At 40.9% G+C, this 22,228-nt stretch overlaps 1 protein-coding gene and 1 long non-coding RNA gene across 2 annotated transcripts; one reads left to right on the top strand and one right to left on the bottom strand.

Annotated features, from left to right (window-relative positions):
• The first annotated feature begins 2,748 nt into the window (after positions 1–2,748).
• On the top strand, positions 2,749–5,402 carry LOC131092140 (uncharacterized). The gene is made up of 3 exons (XR_009115470.1): positions 2,749–3,091; positions 5,056–5,172; positions 5,272–5,402. It is a non-coding gene; the product is annotated as an uncharacterized LOC131092140 (long non-coding RNA).
• An 8,155-nt stretch (positions 5,403–13,557) lies between these two features.
• On the bottom strand, positions 13,558–22,187 carry RIDA (reactive intermediate imine deaminase A homolog). Its single transcript, XM_058025363.1, has 6 exons — positions 22,059–22,187; positions 17,869–17,974; positions 17,266–17,320; positions 16,365–16,433; positions 14,772–14,827; positions 13,558–14,345 (listed from the first exon to the last, which is right to left on the bottom strand). The coding sequence occupies exons 1-6, from the start codon at positions 22,118–22,120 to the stop codon at positions 14,283–14,285; spliced, it is 411 nt and encodes a 136-aa protein (XP_057881346.1). The 5' UTR covers positions 22,121–22,187; the 3' UTR covers positions 13,558–14,282.
• Positions 22,188–22,228: the final 41 nt, after the last annotated feature.

Genomic DNA, 22,228 nt, shown 5'->3' with positions numbered 1-22,228 from the left:
AATTATTCTGTATAAAAGCATGTTCATGGCAGGATAGGTCATGAAATGTTCTAAATACATACACTAATGTCACAGCAAGGACGAAATGCAGTTTGTAATTACAGCTGAAAGATCTGCATTAATTTGGCAATTACTAACCAGATATGTTAACAATTTAATAAGAAAAGAAAATTTGAAAGAAACTTCTCTAAATAAGTTAATAAGGGCAACTGCATTTCATTTTCTTCCAGTGATGTGTAACTCATAAAACTTTGAGGCTTTTCCAAAAGGAAAGAAGGCAAAGAGAAAATACTGTAGCCGTGGCCCACATACATTCACTGTGTTTTTCTTTGTTTCTCCAGCTAAAAGAGTCTACAGCAGGAAAAATTAAAAAATTTAAATTTAAAAATAAAACAAAACTAGAAGAAATTCTAGGAATGCTGACTGCCACATGATATTCATTTTTCTTGGGGATAAAGATATTGAACAGATTAGTGAGAGGATTTATTTTTTCCATATTAGGGAATTCTTTGCATTTCAGATGAGAGCGCAGGAATGCTTCCAGGGTTTCCAGCAGTGCAGATCTTGTGTTGCATGGCAGTATTTCATAATCCAATTTTTATAAAACATTTTGATGTAGAGAGGGCTGGCTGGAAGTTATAGGGCTGATGCTTATAGCAGCTGCAGGAGGTTCTTAGTAATAATACATTTGAATTGTTTCTTTTACTGCTAACATGAATTAAAACTCTGTATAACATGCTAATTTTCATGGCTCATTTGTTTCTATCTGTAGGCTTTAAATGATCTCTCTCCATCTGGCACTGAACAAGGTGAAGGTGTGAAAAGTGTCAAAGGGATGAAAAATAAAAATGTGAAAACATCAAATTTCTGGTCTCTGAGCATACATTACTTTTTTAATCACTGCTTAGAGTAGCTTAAGTTTAACATTTACTCACTATTCTGATTTGGTATCTGTTTCACCTTGAGCTTCATTTTAGGAAAAGGAGTGCTTGGGAGACAAGGTGTGATAGAGATCTAGAGAAAGCAACCAAGGAAATACATTTGCTGTTTCTCATAATGCAAGAACTGCCACTTGATGAAATGACCAGCAGCAGGCTTAAAACCAGCCGAGATGTGTTTCACAGGGGGTGTAAGTGGGCTGCAGCCCTCGTTCCCATTGGGTATAGTGGAGACTGAGTGTAAACAGGTTGCAGAGGGGCTTGAACAGGTTGACAGAGGAATTCCCCTGACAGATTGACACTGAGCCCCGTGGGCTGGGGCCCTCTGCCCTTCCCCCTGTCAGAGGCAGGGTCTTGTCGTGGGTGGGGGGTCTGTTGTCAGAGACCCATTGCTGAGTTTGCCTCCTGTTGTTGCATTATAAATTGCCATGCCACTGTGGATTTGGAGGGGTTGTTTGGAACTTGGATGATTTGACAGTTCCCGGGACAAATGAGATTTTATCTGTCTCATAGTCAAAATTGCCTTCTGTCTGTCTCAACAGTCCAGATTCTCAGTTCTTGCTCTTCTTCTGGCTTAGCCATCCTTCCCTGGGTCTGTAGGCACATGCTGACGAGGTGACTCTTGCTGGGGAGCTGTTTTGTTTGAATGTCTCAAAGGAACTCTAAACTTACTTTAAGGGCAGCAATATTCAAGCAGATGTTTTAAGAGCAGGGTGTACTACTTTTTTCCTGTTCATCTATGTCAATATGAACATGTGTAGATGTGTTCATCTGTGAACAGTATCATATGGTTCTGCTTACTGGCATTCACACTGCAATCATAATTTTCTCAGAAAATACAGTTTTTCCAGTTTTGTAATTATTATATAAACAGATTTCATGCTTGAATTACCAGGGGTTTCATCCTGACATTCTTTAGGAAAAAGGTTAAGTACAAGATCCTGTCAAACTGAATTTCATTAGAATGTTAGTAAGTCAGTCTGATAGGTAGGTATAGCTCATTTTGAGTCTTCAGCTTTTATCCTTAAATACCTGTCAAAGTAATTTTGTCAGTTCTTTATTCATAAATTTTTTTCTGCCAAACTCCATTGCTTTGCTGGCCAATAAGTTGATGAAAGATGAAAGAAGTGGAAGTTTTAATTTGTTTAGGCTTCCTGTTGCTGATTTTCTTTGCTAGACAAAACATAGTATGAATGGTAGTTTAGTATTGAAAAAGACAGACAAAGTGGTTTTTGTTTTATGAGGTGAGCACTGCTCATCCTCTGGGTTCTCAGGGGTTGTATTCAGTCCACCTGAAGGTACCACCAGAACTTCTCACACACAGCCCAGGACAGCAGCTCCCTCACACTCCCTACATTGATGCTGTGCTTGGTTTGGGGTAGGAAAAAGTGCTTCCCTGCAGTGTCCCATCACCAGCAAACCACCTGCACGCTGCAGATTCAAAAGGGAAAATGTAATTGAACATTGACTTGCAAACAAGTCTGCTCTCTTCATGTAAAAATGTATTGCATGCATCGAATGAAAACTTATTTTTACTGTAAGAGCCACACCATCCTCTACTGGATATGTGCAGCAGACCCGGGAGGGAGTGTTTTCCCCAGCCAGGAGGGAGCTCTTTGTCAGGTACTGCTTCTGTGGTTCACTGTGGGTTTAGTTGTCATCCAGCTTATGTGCCCATTCACCAATTATCTGTAATTCTCTTTTTCCTTTCCTTGCCCCGCTGCGACTGAAAGCATCTTCAGGTGCAAACGCCGTGACTGCAGGTGACCATGGGACTGCAGCTGGCCAAGCCCCGCTGGAGCCGGCAGAGCGGGCGAGCCTGGCCTCGGATGGGAGCAGCCCGGGCCAGCAGCTGCCGGGAGAGGAGGCTTCGGCCGCGCTCCGGGACGTGGAGGGACACACGGGGTCGGTCAGTAAAAGGGAGGAGCCAGAGGGCACCGAGCCGCTGCCTGCAGGAGAGGAGGAGAGCTCCGAGCTGCCCTCCGTGTGGCGGGAGGAGAGCAGGGGCCCCTCGCCGCCAGCGCCAGGAGAAGATGCTGGGGCACCATCGCCAAAACCAGCAGAGGACAGTGGGCTGGCAGAGGGCAGTGACAGCTCTCTAGTGGAAGTCGTCGAGAAAGTACATATTGCTGAAGAGGAGCACCTCGCTGAGGGTAATATTTGTGCTTTCATAAATTCAGAAGACCAAAATTTACCTCCAGGGACTTCTGTGTGGGTCCTCTTGGCTTTACTAAGAGCCTCAAATGAGCTTCTGGTGTCAGAATTTGGTCCAGGGAGTCTGTACAATGGAAGGCATAGAAGAATGTGGCTGGGGAAGCCTCAGATTTACAAGTCCAAGCTGTAATAAATTTAATCAGCAGTTCCACGTCTTCTATTTAATTCAATGTTCATTTTGTTCTTAGCAGGTAAAATGTCCCACCATACCCCTCATTTAAAACATTGTATCTCTGGGTAGCTCAGATACATTCCTTAATATTTGCGCAGCCCAACGTTCAATTATTTACTCACATGTACTAAAAATTAAATTATAAATTACTAATTATTAATTATGTGCCAACTGTCCCTGCACACATAAAGCTGGATGTAGAAGAAAAAGCGTCTCTTTGATGCACACTTGGCATCTCCAGTGTGTCCTTGAAGCTTGGCTACAAGACAAGCAGAGTAGAAGCAGTAGTGCAGAGATATCGGGCTGGTTTTGCACCAATGCTTGGACATGACTGGGTAGGGAGAGAGGCTGTGTGAGGAAGCAGTGGTGTCTGAGGTGATGGGATTTCCATGTGCTGTGGAGGGACCTTTAGCAGGAGATGTGCTCCTTCCTGGAAATTGCAGGCTATGCTCCTCCTTGGGCTAGTGCCCAGAGGACATGGACTGCACTTGCCGAAGATGAACACAGCAGGAATCAAATTTCTCCTAAAAGGTACAAAGTAGCTCAGTAAGGAATCAGGCGCATTCCTGGGGTTGCTTTTCTTCAGGGAACAAGCAAGTGAAGCACATGAGGAGTATTTCTCTGCAGGGAGACATCCTCACTCCACTTTGGCCTTGCAGAAGTGTGAGGTGCAGAAGGACTGATCCGTGTGAATTCCAGAGCCAGTTACACACGCTGCCACTACTCCTGTGGCTTTTGTGCTGCTTGTCTCTGAACTGGCTCTATGAATCTCATTCTTTGCACATCCTTTGTAGCTGAGCATGGTTGTTGGATTGCTTTGTCCTCTCCTGTGTCTCTTCATGAAAACATTTTGTCCTCTACATAATCATCTATCCTTTGGAATAAAGTCTTGTTTTATGTAAACAGTAAATGACGGGTTGCTCACCTGTTAAAGACACATCCTGCCCAGCTGCAAACTCCAATTTCATTATTCACCATTTGTAAGCCTGAGGGCAGTGCCAGAGGAAGAGCAGCACACCCTGGACGTTGTGCTGTCACATCTCATCAGTAGAAACATATTTACAGTTGTCTGTCTGTCTGAAGATGAGTTGTGGGGCCTCTAGCACCAAGTGATGTGTGCAGGGCGAGTGAATGAAGCTTTTGGGGAAAAGAGTTTTGCTCCTATTATTTCCATGGTAGAAGGAATGCCTTAACTTGTGTGCACTCTCTTCCTTTCTTCTGAGGAAGAAGGGATTTTCTATTTTGATGCTATGGTACATATGATACTTAGCATTTGTTTTGCTTTCCCTTTATGCTTTCATAGCTATGGGAGGAAATGAGTTAGGCAGCAGCTTCCCTGGGAAAGCAGGGTTTCAGCCAGACTTGCATGTTACCATGTTTTTTATTTCTGGTTTTTTTTTTAAATTGCAAATAAAACTGCACATCTATGAAATAAAATACAGGAAAAAACAATTTGAGCAGAAATATACTCATTATTTCCTTTGGATACAGCATCAAGGGGGTTTTGTGAAAGCATTAGGAGAACTTCATGAGCATGAGGCAACCATATTTCAGCTGAATGATGAAAAGTGTTTGTTTTCCTGTTTGTTCTCTCTGGGTTCATTCAGGGGATACCTTGATAATGTGCATTGGAGAGCTTACAAAACAAAATCAGGTTTACAGAAAGAAGCTAGGACACTTGGTGCTTTTTTTAGTGGATCCTAATTTGATCTCCATGGTTACCCTTCCCAGGTGAGACGGGAGAACAGGTGGAAACTGAGCTGCTCAGTGAGACAGTAAGTGAAGGGCCTGAAACAAAAGAAGAAGAAACAGGAGAAGCTGTGGATAGTGCAGCAGCGACAGAGATAGGTATGTTGACAGAGGAGGGAAGGAGCACATGGGTTGTTGTCTAAGAGACAGCAAAGACTGTCCTGTCCTTATTGAGCATATCTTGTTATTCCCCTGTAGGCATACAGCTGCTTTCTGCATTTTTACACAAGAGAATCAAAAATACTTTACAGTAAAAGACATTTTTGGAAGCAACCAATTGGAAGCCATGCTTTTTACATGGGTCATCTTTATATAATACACAAGCCTTATCAGTGATAACTTTACCCACTTTGGGAAGAATGATAGACTGTAACATGCAGTCTTGGAAAATAAAAAACCTTTGTTCAAGTCATGACTCTGCTTATTATTATTTGCAGGCTTGTCTTTGTAAGCTAAGCCTTAATGCTGCTTTGTGATTTCCATTCTGTGCCAGTCATTTTAGATCCCCTTGCTCTCCTTATCAGTTGAAATCAGCAGTGAGGTGCTGTGATGAAAGCACATTACACAGCATATTCAGTCACATGGTGGGAAGGAAAAGCCACAGGCCAAATAAAGTTCCTCTGGAAAACTGTCACATCAGTGAAGAGAAAAATTAAAGGGGATAAGATTATCCCTCTGGCAGACTTTGAGATTATGGTCAAAATTCTGTCACCACTGTCTTGCTACAAAAGTTATTTCTTCTTCTTCCTCCACATTCACTAAGAACCTCACACGTGAGTCTATCATGTAAGGTGCTCACACGCCCCGGAAGGCAGAATTAGAATCAGAGAATAATTTAGGTTGGAAAAGATCATTGAGTCCATCTGTTAACTCAGCCCTACCAGGTCCATCACTAAATCTTGTGCCTAAGTGCTGCATCCACATGTTTTTTGAACACCTCCAGGAATGGTGATTCCAGCACCACAGGTTACCCTATGGTATTGCTGGAATGTGGAAAAGGATGAGCAGGCAATGCTCCCCCTTTCCCCCAGCAAATGTTAATGCAATAGCCAGAATCACCTTCTCCTTCTCCCCTTCCCCCTAATCACTGTTGTACTTGGTCATGCTCAAAATCTCTCTGGGCTAGCAGGTATTTCTGTAATTCAGAGGAGAACAGCTTCAGCAGAAAGGGTGGCAGATACCTTACACCAGTGTCCTTCATGACTTCCAAAGGAGCCCCTTGCACCTGGGGTGAGCACTCTTTGGTTCCTTCCCAATGCTGGCATGTGTCACAGCCTTAGGGCAAGCCAGCTGTTGCACTGCTGCTAATGCTCCTGCCAGAGGGCTAAAGGAAATTATATTCTTTGATAAAAGCTCCTATGCTTTTGCAAAGAATCATCTCTCTGTGCTATGAATTCAGCAAAGCACTTAACTTGTTCTAGGAAACCTCAAAGAACATCTTCCTGCTCCTGAAGAGTTAAAGAATCATAGAAAGGCTTGGATTGGAATGGACCTTAAAGATCACCTGGTTTCAGCCCTCCTGCCATAGGCAGGGATGCCACCCATTAGATCAGGTTGGTCAGAGCTCCATCCAACTTGGTCTTGAACATTACTAGAAATTTCACCCAGTGATGAAATTTATTGCTTTATTGAAATTCTTCCTGCATTTGCCTGCTTTGACAGTATTCTCCCCAGTTTTGTAAGGGAGCAGAAAGAGCAGCCCTACTTCTCTGTCTGTAATGCATTTCAGATGATGGGAGTGCACTGACCCAGCTCAGAGAACAGCTGCAGGCAAGAGGAGCAAACAATGCTAAGAAGGGAATACTGATCATTTAAACCTGGGGTTCTGTTGTGTAAGGGAGCAATTCTTCCATCTTGAAAGGATATTGGAGAAATAAAGCAAGATTCTGGGCAGGAAAGCAAGACTGCTTAAGGGAATGGAAAAATTCTTACTTTGAGACACATCAAAAACATTCACATCTTTGTCTCTAGTAGGGTATGACTAAGAGGATACAAGCTGATCCTAGTTCAAAAAAAAAAAAATTAAAAATAGGGCTCTAAAGGTAGCTGATGTCCACCTAAGAATGAGGGAACGTTCAGTAACATACTAAGTGTTGAATTTGAAACCATTAAAGGGACTTGGCTTTTTTCATGTTCTATTAAAAATCTTATTCACAGAGAATCACTGCAGTTGGATGTCTTTCGTTGGTCATCTTCATTCCCAGGCAAAATTTCCCACCTTTCCTGTGTTCCTTACCCTCCCTCATGGAACACCACAGCTCAGTGTGAGGAAGTCCCACATTCTCATGTTCCCTACCCTTGCTGAGTCTCCTAGCTAGGGAAGGAGTACTTTGAGGTGGGATGGCCAGACACTGTGATTTCAGCCAGTCACCCCCTGGGGCACTGCCTTTTAGCCATCGAGTGAGCCCCAGAGCTTCTCAGCTGCTGATGGCCAACAGTAGCTTCAGGGACTGGACACAGTTCCTCAGCCATACTTTGTCATGGAATAGCTGAGGTAGAAAAATACCTCTGGAGTTTGTCTAGTCCTGCTCAAGCAGGAACAGGTTGTCCTGCTGGGTTTTGAATCTGCAGGGGTGGAACAGTTCTTGGCTGTATCGCTAAATCTAAGGTTTTCTCCTTAGCAGCATTCTTATGAACTTGTCGGTTTCATTTAATGTCAACTTGCTGTAGGCAACACCACAAACTTTTAAAACCCAAATTGTGTGCAGCCTATTTCCATAACTTAACTGTCCTTACAGTAAAAGAAAAAAATAAGCTTGTATTTAAAAGGGCACTTCAATTTGTGCCCTTTGTCTCTTGTCCTTGCTTAGGATTTACTATCCATGAAATGCCTGCCTCTGTGCCAAATCTGACTGGAAGGATGTAGTGATTTCAAAAGTTGTTAAGAGAAAAGGCAGCAGGGTGAGGAGGAGAAGAGACTGTAGCAGTGACTCACAGAGGTGATGTTAATGTCTGTGACAGGAACCGCAACTGTGTATGATGGGATGGCAGAAGAGGAAGCAGAACCACTGGTTGCTTTTAGGTCCATACAGAACATTCTTACAGATCTGGGAGAAGAGCAGATATCCCCTCCATCCTGTGATACTTCCAGGGAACTTTCACTTTGAGTTCCTGTCAGATTTAGTGAATATCAAGTTATACTTTCCATTAATTGCTAAATTAATTTTCTCCATGTGTTTCAGAGACAGCTAATAGCAAGGAATAGAAGTTATGTCTCAATGAACGTCCTCTTCTTGGGCCTGGCTCTTCTGTTCACATGAATATTTTTAAATTTTATTGGGCTGAGAAAATATAAAGGCTTTTATGAATTGAACCACAAGCTACAGACACATGAATAGAAGGCATCAGAAAAAGTTTTATATAATACAGAGTTTTTGAAGTCAAGCTGCCAGGGCTTCAAGTTTTTGAAATACTCAAACTTTCATCTCCCTGCCACAGAGTGCCTTCTATACACACCAGCATGCCTTTTCAACAACAGTATGATCACTCCTTTTTCAATTAGGAGCTTTTACCAAGTTCAGATTAACTGGCTTCAAATTGTTGAAACCTTCAACCAACATTATATAGCATGAAAAATAGAGTGTAGCTTTTTTCTCTTCAATTATTGTATGGAGGCAGGTCCTCTGAGTGCCTGGACTACCAATGCAGGCAGCTGCTGAAATGTACAGCACGCAGAGGACTGGGAGAGGAAATTTACCAAGCTCTAACTAAATGCAGAGGGCAGTTTTCCAGAAAATAGAAGATAACAGAGTGCAGTGTCCACGACCCAGCTGTGTGCTGCTCACTCCCCATTTTTAAATTCAAATTTTTTGAAGGGATTGTAGTACAATACAGGGGGCATTTTTAATTGAATGGGATGTTTTAGTTATATAAATCCTAGAAGATAACTTCACAGCTGTTAACATTAATGGCCAATAATAACCTGTCTTTAGCTGTGTAGCTCTCCTCATATGCATTTGTGGCTTCTAAAATGGACTTCTAAGAGAGAAAATACAAACCTGTCTAAGAGACAAATATAAGCCTGTTCCCAAAGAAAAGGTTATCTATTATATTTCTCTATTCTATCAGGGACTGTCTGGGTTGTTTTCCAAAATGCTAAATAATAATTTGGAGATGAAGCTGAATGGCAATACTTTCAGACAAATTTCCTGTGAAACAGGCCCTAGAAAGGATTTGTGTTTTGGGTCAGATAAAGAGTAGAAATTTGTTCTGGTGCTGAATGTTGCAGGATCACAGAATCAATTAGGTTGGAAAACAACTCTAAGTTACTTTAGTCCAAATGTTGACTGAAGACCACCTTGTCAACTAGACCATGGCAGTAAGTGCCACATCCAGTCATTTCTCATCCAGGGATGGTGACTCCACCACCACCCTGGGCAGCCCATTCCAAAAACCCTTTTTGTGAAGAAATTCCTCTTGATGTTCAACCTGAACCTCTGCTGGCACAGCTTGAGGCTATGTCCTGTGCAAAGGGACTCGATCTAATACATTGCTGGGGACTGTGTTTACAAGATCTCTGGCATAAGGATGTAGGACATGGAGAAATGGTCACTTACCTAAAAATGGCAAGCACAATATTGCTCTTTTAATAGCTTTATTGTATAATAGGACTTAACAAAAATCCTAACTGTCACCAGCAAATTATACAAATACCCTCTAAGAGATAATTTCATAGTGCATGCACATGTCTGACTCCAGCTGACTCTGAATTGTATTAAATAATCTAATTGATATCCTTGGCCTATTAACCTTTTGTATAAGCTGATAGTTCTTGGCTGTATTAAATCTAAGGTTTTCTCCTTAGCAGCATTATTATGAACTTGTCAGTTTCATTTAATGTCAACTTCCTCTAGGCAACACCACAAACTTTTAAAAGCCAAACGCATACATTTTTAAGGGAATTTTTCCTAGGTGGATGTCACTTTTAATTATTTTTTAGCTTTTCTGGCCTTCTGTAACAGAGAAGCTAAAACAAGCTGCTAGGTCTATTTAAAACATCTATTGACATTAAAGTGAGCATAAAAAATACAAACAGAAGTAGTCAATGTTTTTACCCACATACTCAAACCATCCCATGAAAAACAACACCATGCACTTTCAGGAGTTGGGGAGCAGGTATTGAGCAGAATGAGAACACCCCAAAGTGACATGGGACTAGGCTGGGTCTACAGCCATGTTCCAGGATGCCCCAAGCACTTCCATCCTCAGCTGATTTCCTCCTGTGAGCTGGGAATTCAGTTCAGCCACCAGCACATGTACTAGCACAGCCCCACTCCAAAACACAGGAGATGAAATCGGCAGAGACAGGCTGCCAACAGGCAAGATCATGAACTGCAGTCTGGCAAGCATGAAACTATTTTTAAGCATAAACCAACAAGAGTTCTGTGACAGAGATCAGTAGTATTCATAGCAACAGAGGAGACTGCACTTGGAAATAAAATTTAAAGATACAAGGGAGTCAAAATTACCTGCTCACCTCAGTCACTCTTTCTACCACCGTTGTAACATGGATGACAGGTGACTGTGTATGTTCTTCACAGTTCAGCTTCTTCAGGCCATTAAGCAATGCAGATGAAAACAAGAGGAATATAAACCAGTTTATGACTAAACAGTAGCAGTATTTCTCAATCATCTTCATCCTTACAAAGTCTATAATCACAACAGGTGAATTCTCTTTTTCCTCTCCTAAAGAGGAAGTATGCTTGATACTATGTTAAATATGGAAAGTTAAATCACCTAAATTGTCAAAATGTGCTTGCTAGAAATATGCTGAACATTCCTGCCCTGAGAAATAAGACATCCCTGCCACGCAAATTTCATTGAGATCTGGTATTCTTGGTCTGGGAGCTACCAAAGCATGTACTATGGATAAAGAGCCACTGCCTGCAGTTACTTGCCCCTGCATACCTGGGACTACTCAGAGGTTGCAAGGAGCAGAAATTTGTCTATCAAAGCGCTTTCTCATGTTAAAAGCTGGGAAAAGGAGGATTTCCTGCAATATGTGTTTATATGATACACCTCCAGATCTTAAGCAACATGTTGGTTTTTTTTAAAATACAGTCAAGCATTTTTGAGGATTGTTTTGTTTTTTATCAAAAGCTAAACAATCTTCAGTCCTCAACTTCATCCAAGGTAGAAGTAACCATTCCTCACTGAAGGGAGTGCTGGGCAGTGCACTAGAAAGAACAAACTTATTTTCCAAGCTAACGAGAAAGTTCTGGTAAATTTTTTTTTCTAGTTACCAATAAACACAGCCCTAGAAGAGGTTAAATTTGCACCCTGCCAGCTCTGTGCAGACACATACACACACTGTAGGGTCTCAGAAGATCCCAGCACATCTGGCTGGCTGGGCTTGGCTCTTTCACTCAATGAGGAACTGCTTTTAGGTAAACACTGCAGCAAGAGAAAATGCTGGTAGAAGAAGATTGGGGCAGTTTATGTGGTTTAAGAGAACACAGGTTCATTAAAACTAGGTACTGAAATTTATTTTTTGCATTATTTAACCTGTAGAGAATATAATCACTTAAAGAAGAAAGAGTCTTACTAAAAGAAACACTTGGTAGAACATACACATTTCAGTACTTCATACATTGCTTAACTTTCACAGAAAGAGAAGAGGTGTTTTGCTGTGTTTTTTTAGTTATATGTGATAGAAACAGATTTTAAATGCCGAAATGAGGATGGCACAAGATGAATTGCAACTTTGTTTTTTGCATGCAGCTCAGTCTAGCAAAGGAAGAACAAAACCCTGTCTTTTAACATATCTCTATTTAAAACTGGATTTGTTAACTGTCTATGTACTTAGTTTGCAAATTAAGACCTAGGAGATAGGCTTTTCATATTGGAGAATCATGGGTGTTGGCCTTTTTGTTTTAAAGAACAGAATCAAATAATATAACTCTGCTTAAATAAAATAAATGTTTTACACTTCTCTGTGGAAGGCTGATTTTTTATTTTGAAAACTACTATGTCAGAGCTGTAAATAAGAGAGTTTATTTCAGTTATTCTAAACTTCCTGTATCAGAAGAATACATATCAAGAAAATGTCTTGAAAGGCTTTGATTTAAATATATAGTCTAAAAACTACAACTATCCTCACCTGAAGAATCATAAAGCTAAAAGGGAATTTCTGTTCCTGAGTTTTTGCAGAATGCACCTTACTGATACAAACACTTAATGGAAGCAGTATGTTCTGCCTTGTTAGCTGCATCCAGCATGGAACTTTTCCAGGTGTTTCATTTGCATGTCAGTCTCAGACTGTCCCCCACAGTGCAGAGCAGCGGTGCATTCACTCTCCTGCCACCCAAGGAGGGCTGTGATGGACTCTGACCGGCCAACGCTCAACTCGGCACGCCACCAGAACACCGCGACTGCCACCTAGCGCTGGGTTCCAGGCGGGCACAGGGGGAAGGCAGCGAGCAGTGAGGAGGGATAAACCACGGGGTTATAAAAGGCTGAACACAGCTCATGCTCAAAACAATTGAAATCAGCTCATTTACAGTGAACTTGAACTGTATCTCCTACAAATCAGTGAAATAGATCCCAACCAAGTAATTACACCTAAACAAAGATGTAACAGAGAAACCTAATATAAATTAGGAATTGAACTCCATTTAAAAGTTTAAATGTAACTCCATTCAATTACATTATTTTTAATTATTATTAATTAACAAAATGAAGGAACATCTGCTTTGTGTTTCCTAGGAAGTCATAGCCATATTAGTCAGTACTAACTCCTTCCTAACACTTCTGAGCACGTGTTTTCTTAGATGGGATTGCTTATGGAATCAGAGCTACAGAGCATAAGATGCCTTATTAGTACAGCCAAGGATAAAGAACAAGATCAGCAACAAAAAGTTTATGCATAGGAAGTTTATTTAGAGAAAAGTCAGGCATTTTTCAAAGGCTGTTTGGAAGTCTGCTGTTTGAAATAACAAAGGCATTATCTTGCTTCTAATAAAAATAATTATCTCCCAGAGAAAGCAAGGTAATTCTATAAAAAATCCTTATAGCTGCACATATTTGCTGTGAAAACCTCAATAAGAATCTTTTTTCTATAATGGTACAATTTATAAGCTCAGTGAAAAGGAGGAATGGCTGTTTCACATCAAATTTAGGACTGGTAAGTAGGGCTGACTGTTCTCACAGTATCTATTTCTACTTGACAGAAGATCAATACAGAGGGATGGGATAAGTTACTGGCATCACCAGTTGGATTTCTCAATATTGCTTAATCACCCCATCAAATCAATGCTTCTGACCTTAATGGCAGAGGAAAAAATTACAAGAACTGTAATGATGGTAGCTGAAAACTTCCTGTCCTGGAGAATTTAATCCTTAGTTATTAGGATGTAGATAATAAGCCTATTCTCTTGGTTCAAATTTGTTATTGAATAAGCAAGCTGGAGACTTTTTTTGTAATGGAGTATAAAACCACAATCAGGAAAAGAAAAGTTTGTTCCCATAATAGACAAGTACATATTGCAGTTGCAATTTTATTTTATTCTCATTAAACATTCTTTAATTTTTATTGGTTTTTTAAAATCAAAACAGTCAAAGTTGAATTGCTATAAAAAAGATCATGAGAAAGGTTACATGTAGATATTAATATCTGATTTATAAAGGTACCACTTCAGAAAATCATAATTTTCTTCTTTCTGAAATCATTATTGTCTTTGTTAAGCAGTTGCTTACATATGAAAAAAAATCTGAGTCCCAACAGTCATCTATTATGTAAAGAAAGAAGTTAAGAAAATTCAGAAGCAAATAAAGTAAAATTCCTCTGAAGTGTATGCTAAGCAATTCATGTGTTCTGTTTCCTCATTTCTGTCACTTTTTAAATTTAAAATTTTTGCTAAAGACCTACAATTACAAATCAGTATAGTTTTCCATGTCCATATCACCCATAGTGTAGCTCCAATACATTCACCCAGGTATGTACCTTAATGACTGAATATCCAGTCACCTCCACAATGGGCAGATCCTGTCCTGCAATCTGGCTCAGCTGATTTTAGCAGGACTCAGGCACTTTTCAGAGTTTGTCAGTACAGAACTCACTGTGAGTGCTGAAGGAAGCACCTTTCCTCAGTAAATTTACTGATTTCAGCTGTGTGTAAATGCTGTTAGTCAGCTGTAGGAATTGGATATAAGGGAGAAGTATTAACTCAATCTAAAACTGCCATTGTAAGATATCCAGTCTCTACTTATAGTCATGCTGAAGCATCTTGGAGAGGTCCCTGAATGGCAATAGCTTCAATCTCAACTCTGGCCCCCTGTGACAAAACAATGAAGAAACATATTAGGAATTTAATGTATCTATTTTATGAAGCAATTGGATGAACAACACAACTTCATAAAAAACAGAGTGACATCTGAGAGAGATTATATTTCTGACAGTTGTATTACTGATTTAGCAATGTTCAGTATGTTGTAAATTCAATTTATGCTTACTCAAGTATCATAACCCCTTATTTCTAATGTTTTATCTATCTTCCACCATAACGAAATATGTATCTCACATGCAGATCTCTGACAATGTGTGGGAATAACAATGGTATACTTAGAAAAGAAACTAATTAAGAGTCTTTATTGAAATAATTGCAATCAAAGCTATTTCAGAATTCGAAAAGCTGTCAGAATGCTTCAGTAGTATTTCAGAAAATGTTGGGGTTTTTTGTAGATAGAAAAGTGACACTTACTTTGGGCAAAGCAGCAACTTGATAAGCTGCTCTGGCTGGGAAGTTTGCCTTGAAAACTGTAATTTAAACAGAAATATCCAGCAATCACTAACCTTGGCTTGATAAAACAGAGTTCAAAGTAATCTGTATAAAATTAAATCATTGGAACAGTTTCAGGTTCAAGGCTACAAGACTTCTATGCCAGCCTTGGTGTTTTTTTGTTTTAGTGACTAACTGCTCTCAACCTCAGCAAGCCACCACTCATCCCCCAGCAGTCAGCTGCAGTTGTGACCTGGTGGCCAATGATAACCTGACACTGCAGGGCCTTCACACCAACTTGGCTGCAAAAGGATGATTAAATCAGAATGGTGATCATCCAGTTTCAAACACCAGGGAGTGGGAGATGGCTCTTTCACAGAAGGAGCAGGAGAGAGAAACAGGGCTCTGCCAAAAGAGTCATGAGCAAAGATCCCAGATTCACAGGAAGTCACCAGGAGTCCAACCTTACTCATATCAAAGACAAACAGAGGAAAAATAGGCCTATTTAGACCTGACAAACACAGATATTAGAACAGGGGTAAGGCATGGGGAAGGGTACTGGTAAAGATATAAGAGCTGGATTTACAGAATATGAGAATAGTTCAGGTTGGAAGGAATCTTTAAAGACCACATAGTCCAATTCACCACCATGCCACAGCCAAGAACATCTTTCACTGTATCAGATTGCTCAAAGTCCTGTCCAGCCTGACTGAACACTTTCAAGAAATTTGCATAACGAAGTCAAAGTTTTACTAGTGTCAGTAATCACAAAACTGTTAATAATGGAAGTGTTGGGGTCCTGCATTGAGGTAGTAACTCACAATGAGAGAACAGCAGCAACTGTTTGCTCAAACTCCAGCTGGAGGTCACAAGTAACTAAGCATGCAGCTGGTCTGGTTTTACCCTGCTTAAGCACTCACACTCCCAGTACATTTTGACAAGTAGGAGACTGTGTTACCTGCTTCTCAATGAGACTTCATTCAAGACCAGATGCTGCTATCAAATTAAAAGCCAAAGCTATATAAATAAGGAGCTCATGCAAATTGTCCCAAATTATTCTGCACAACATGGCTCCTTGGAATCACCTATTTCAGTCTACATTCACTTTTGCTGACCAAGCACTGTTCTCTTTTTTCCTTCAAGGGGAGCAGCATGGCTCATCCTTGTATAAAGAACGAGCCCTGTCCCATAACAATGGCCCTCAAATTGTTCAGAGATACAGACTTTAAAGAAATGGAGATATAAAATCTGAAATTCAGCATTGGAGGCTGCCTACAGTAGAATTACAGCCAGGACAGCAGAACATCAAGCAAGGTAAGAGGCAAAGAATATCAACTTGTAGGGATAGCAGGAGCTGATCTTCACAGGACAGTGAGTTAGTGAGATGGCAGAACACAAATCCACATGAAATTAGGCACTGCTTGATCTGATACTTGAAATTTTTAAAAAAATTTCTACAGGAATTTCAAAAAATATGGAACTACATCATCTGAGTCATTAAAACACTTTGACTACCATGAACATAATTTGTTCCACAAGCCACAATGGTAAAACACAACTAAAATATCTACTTACATTGTTTGTAAACATCATTGATATCATTGTAGTCCTTCATGTCTGCCATCAAAACTGTGGTCTTCACAACTAGAAATTATGTAAGTGCAGTTATTTTAGACCTCTGATTTGCATAAAAAAATTGAAAAACTTTAGTGCTTTCTTGCTTTTCTTTTATACATTTCTCTCAAGTATTCTAAACATTTTGAAAAGTTTTGCAGATATAGAGCTACAACCTAGGGAACCACCTAAAAAAATCTGAGCACGTAGTATGTAATAAAACTTTAGGGAATTAAACTATTCCTGACTAGCTCTGAAAAAGCCAAATTCTCCCAAGAGGCACTGAACTGATAAGCAGATCAAATAAAACAGGTGTTATAAGCCAGCTGCTGGCAATAACTTATATATAATAATATCTGCTGCCAGAAAAAAAAGTTCATGGAAGGTCTGAAAATATACTCTGTGCTAGAATTTTTCCCAGGACTGCCTAACCCAGCATTAATCCTGGTGTGGCTTCACCAGTAGAATCCTCCCCCCAAAAACAGTGTCTAGAATACTAACAGCACAGATACAAACCTGCTTTCACCTGGAGCAAAGCCTAGGATGCTTAAAATGTCTGCAGTCACTGAAACATTGTCTGTACCCCAGCTCCCCCAGCTGGAATTAAAACATTAGTACCATTGCCAGAAGTTTTTGGTGAAAGACAGTGTACCATTGATACCCATTGCAAAGACTTCCATGTAGATTCATTTCTTTTATTTTTTAACCTAAATTCACAATTTTTGTTTCTCCCAGCTATTGGTAACAATTCAATGTTCAGCAAATAGCTTTTTTCTTTTTTTTTTAAAGGTCACTTGATTCTTTAATATTTTAATTCAGGTAAAAACAACCACCTGTTTGCCAGAGTCATAGCAGCACTTACCATTGCCATAGTCACAGCCTGCAGCTTTCAGGATTTCTCCCATGTTTTTTAGAGCCTAAAGAAAACATGAAACAAAAATCTTTTAGCTATCAGCTGGGTTATATTTATGTAAGTATGTAAATATAACTTGTGACTTGGCTGAAGTTTTACTGTTCAACCAGCAGAACCTCAACTGTCAAAAAAAGGCTAACTTAAATAAAAATTAATAGGAAGGAGCATCTAATAAATATTAAACCATCCACTCATTAGATGTAAATACATGATGCATCTCCATCTCATCCTATTATCTCACTCCACCTCTTTGCTGCTGGGGAGTAAAACTTTGCCTGACTCAAGCCAGGGTTTTTATTGGGGTGTGAACCTTTGCTTCAAACACTGATTCTTTCATACCTTCCTACATGAAACAGATTTCCACCCCGACCTTTGTGTTTTCCAAGTTGTTGGAAAAATGACAGCATTAGTTAAGAGGGAATGATTTCTTCCTGCTTTTCCCCCATCTGGACAATGTGATGTGCTCTCGATCCTCCTCAATTTTTCACAATTCCACCTTTAATGAGACACATGGCAACTCCATTACAAGTTCATTGCTGGAAGACTTCTTACCTGCTTGGCTTCCTCCTTTGCCCCTCCAGAGACAAGCTGCCCAGTGGAAGGCTCCAGCCCGATCTGCCCTGCAATGTACATTGTCCGGTCCACCAGCACGGCTTGGCTGAAAGCACAAGTGCCATTTTAGGTCTAATGTTCCCTCACAAAAACATTTCAAATTTTCTACAGTACTTTATAATGTATCAGGAAGAAGACTGAGGTTTTGCACATGCAAGTCTGTACATGCAGTCACACGTCAATCTGCTTATGCTTTTGAAGAGCTGGGATTACACCATCTAAGCTCTGCCCTCAAGGAGATAAACCCTGTTTCTTGCAAAGGCACAAGCTGTAAATGCAGTAACACAACACTAAACTGAGCTACAGGTTCCCCACAGCAAATAGCACAGAGGGAAGGCAGAGTAAATAAAAACATTTTTTGCACCTGCCCAGATAAATACTGCATCCCTGTCTGAGAAGCAGACAATATCTTTCAACCACAACTCAGCTGCAGAGCAATGGAGAAAAAAAAAAGGAAAGTCAAAAGATATTTAAAATTTTTCTTCTTAAACAGGCACTATGAAAATGAGTTACAGCCGTGAGGTGACCCTGCACCCTGATTCTCTGGCAGTATTCCTCCAGAGTAATGAATTTGGCCAGTCAGCAAAAGAACAACCACTCTCACCAAATAACCTGAGTGACTTCTTTGCTGAGTTAATTCAGAAGAATGCAAAATTCAAGCTATTTGCAAAACATTTATATAAAAATGTCAAGTGTGCTTTTGCTGAAGTTGAGTCAGCAACTATTAATGTCTCTACTACAAAGAGCTTAAAAGTTGAAAGCAAAGGTTTAAACTACCTAGCAAACATTATACAAGTGACACAACTTAATTATCTTCAACCAATAATTTAAAATATTTTGCAAAGAAATTATAGAAAGATTCTTTTGCAAGTGCTTGTGGCATGTCAATACCGTTTTTCATATCTCTTCTCATTCCACAAGAAAATGCAATGTTTTGGCCATTCAACAACTCTCTCAAGCTACACAAACTAGAGTTAGGCACCTCCCTGAAGTATCTGAAATAGGAGGTTTGCTTCCCTTTAATGTTGATGGAAAAAGAGGGACATATTCAGAGAACATTTTCAGCACATCTCTCTGAGATTCACTCAGTTGGATTGTCTTAATGCATTCACCTCACAAGGTACTAACTTCATCTAGGGACTCGGTCAAATGATCAGGGTTAGGCAGTCTGAACTTCCCATCTTTTTTTGTTACACCTGCCCTACATTCTCCTGAATTTCATGAGGGGAAAAAATAGCCAGTAACTTTGTCAGATATGGTAAACTGTCTTACATGGGAATTATTTTTTCTGTCATCAACTAACAAAACCGGAGTAAATCACAAAACTACACCATACAAAGAAGAGAAACCAGTGAATGGTTTTCTAGCTGACACAGTCTTGTTGATAGAAATGTGTGCATGTAGACACAGGTTTCTTTAGTTTTCTTTGCTACTACTGCTGCTGTGGAGGGAGGCCCTCAGAGCACAACTTTCTGTTTGTGTTTGCTGCACAGGGAACTGTGCAACAAGAAGGTATGGGCTCTCCACTGAAAGAGATTGTCTTGTACTGTTTATCACAAAGCAAATGACAGTGAAATATTTATCTCAACAGAGACCTTCTGAGAGTCCTAAATCATGAATAACTTGGGAAAGAACAAGCTGAAGCCTTCTGATACCACTGCCAGACAAACATCTGCAGCAGCCTTATTTGGTCTACTCAGCTTCCTCCTCTTGGTGTGCTCACCAGGGAATCCTCCATTCACTGAGGCTGGGAACAATTTACCAGCCAGGGAGGACACCTGCACTGCACTCAAATGTACAAGTGCAGCTAAGGGAAACTTCAACTCCACAAACCCCAATCAATTCTTAACTGCAGATGCACCTTGCAGCTAGGGCCAGTCATAGCTACTCATTAATCAGCAGGGATGTGATGTGTGTCTGAAGTCAGTCACATTTCAGTGTGCCTGAATGCATAACTGGGCAGACACTGTGACCTTGGAACAACACTGTCTGCCAGAGAGATGGTGTTAGGAACCATGCTCTGTTAATCAGATCTTTACACAAATGACTGTGGATTAATACAAGAACAGTATCCTTTAAAAGGTTAATAACATTAATGAGATATATAGATCCATACACATATGTGTCTTTTTACACATCTACCTACCCATCTCAAGGTACTGGCAAATGGATGCAGTAAAGGAAATAGAAAAATACAGTAAAAATAGGTCACCAAAAAGCATATTGAAGGGCTGTAGCAGAACCAGGAATGCAGTTCATTCATCCCAATCCTTCATTGCTGTTTAACCAAGCTCCGACCTCACAGCAGAGATGTGACAGTTATTTCTTGTGCAACTTCTGCTCTCTGGACTTTGACAAGTTTACTAAAATCTGATAAACTAAGTTAGTGATAAACTTATTGATGTTAGACCCATCATACATTTAACAGGCTGCACAATAAGCAGTATTTCATCAAAAACTACCAATAAGCACAACATTTTGGAGTTGAAAGCCATGTTGAAGTCTGGGACAGTGGTGTGGACATGCAGACAAAGAATTGTTGCATTCCCATGTCTCAGATGTTCTGATGCCAAGCAATGCCAGGCCCCTGGCTGCCATCCACCAACAGTTTATTGTTTACAGAAGTTAACCTTCATGTCATGTCTCTCTGCTTCTACACTTTGTATTTTTCCATCTTTATAATGCCTATAAGAAGTCTGAAGCTTAGAAAGCTTAGGACACAAAGTAATGGAGACAAAAAATGCACCTGGAAGGCACAAAGATGCTATTGTGAACACAAAGCCTGAATATAGAATTAAAAATTCTTAGAAAATATCCTGGTAAAAACCCTTTAGTACTTTAGCTATGACAATCTACTACACTGACTGAACATTTTTTCATATCCAAATTGCAAAGAGAAGCCTTTCTCCAATTCTAACTGGGATTTTTCATTTTAATGATATGCAAAACGTCTACAGCAACATACTTGTGAAAATGCTGAACATCTTACATATTTTTACAGCAGTTAAGTTTTTAGGCTGAAAAACATTTATAGCTATTCAAAATAAGAAAGACTTTTCAATTCCCAGGCATTGAATTCTCCATCCAACCAAGCTCGCCCTAGATTGGGCTCAGCCTTCACTCTCTATCACCTGCATAGTCAGCATCTCTAGCTTCCCTGCACAACATGTTTGTCTCTAGCCAAGCACCTTTTTCTGGAGAGCAGTCATTCTTCTTCTTTTTTTTTTTTTTTTTTTTTTAATTCACTCCTTACCACTAATTCCAGAATTCTTTTCCCAATCTAACTTTTTGAGCTATCTCCCTCCCGCTGTGCGGCTGCAGTTTGCCGTGGCCCCACAGCCCCACTCGTGCTCTGGGACTCCAGGTGCCCCGGGGTTTACTGGGGACGGGCCCTGCTCAGGGTCCTGCCCTCAGCCCAGGGACCTGCCAAAACGCCGCCAGCAAAACCTGCTCCTGCACCTCCTGAGAGGCTTCCCGCTCCCAAAATCACAGCATTGTTAGGGTTGGAAGGGTCCCCTGGAGATGATTCAGTCCAACCCCCCTGGCAAGGCAGGGGCAGCTGGAGCAGGTTACACAGGAACGCATCCAGCCGGGTTTGGAATGTCTCCAGAGAGGGACACGCTACAGCCTCCCTGGGCAGCCTGTGCCACAGCTCTGCCACTCCAAATATAAAGAAATTCTTCCTCATGTTGAGCTAAAACCTCCTCTGTTCTAGTGTATGGCCATTGCCCCTTGCCCTGTCAATGGGCACCACTGAAAAGATTCTGAAAAAGATTCTGGTACTTGCCTTTGAGAAATTTATAGGTGTCGGTGAGATCCCCTCTCAGTCTTCTCCAGACTAAACAGCTCCCCCATCTCTCCTCAGGTGCTCCAGACCCCTCATCATCTTTGTGCCCCTCTGCTGACCCTCTCCAGTAGCTCCTTGTCTTTCCTGTACTGAGGAGCCCAGAACTGGACAGGGCTCTCCAGATGTGGCCTCACTGGGGCTGAGCAGAGGGGCAGGATCACCTCCCTCAACCTGCTGGCCACTGTTCCTGCTGCACCCCAGGACACCATTGGCTGCAAGGGTTCCGCCGGCTCACGGTCAACTTGCTATCCACCAAGACTCTCAGATCTTTCTAAGGCATTACCTGTAGGGACCCAGGGCAGGGGCTTTAGCAGTGCTGATTATTTTCTTCACGAGCGAGGTCATGTCAGAAGCTGGTCCCGAAGCTGCAGAGACTGCTGGGGCCTCCCCGCCCGCACTCCCTCCCCTTAGCGTTCTGCCGGAGCACGCCCCGCCCACCACCGCCCGCGGGCC

This window comes from Melospiza georgiana, chromosome 1 (assembly GCF_028018845.1).
Source record: "Melospiza georgiana isolate bMelGeo1 chromosome 1, bMelGeo1.pri, whole genome shotgun sequence".
Classification (NCBI taxonomy): Eukaryota; Metazoa; Chordata; class Aves; order Passeriformes; family Passerellidae; genus Melospiza; species Melospiza georgiana.
The sequence above is the reverse complement of the archived record's forward strand: the minus strand, read 5'-3'. Positions and strand labels throughout refer to the sequence as shown.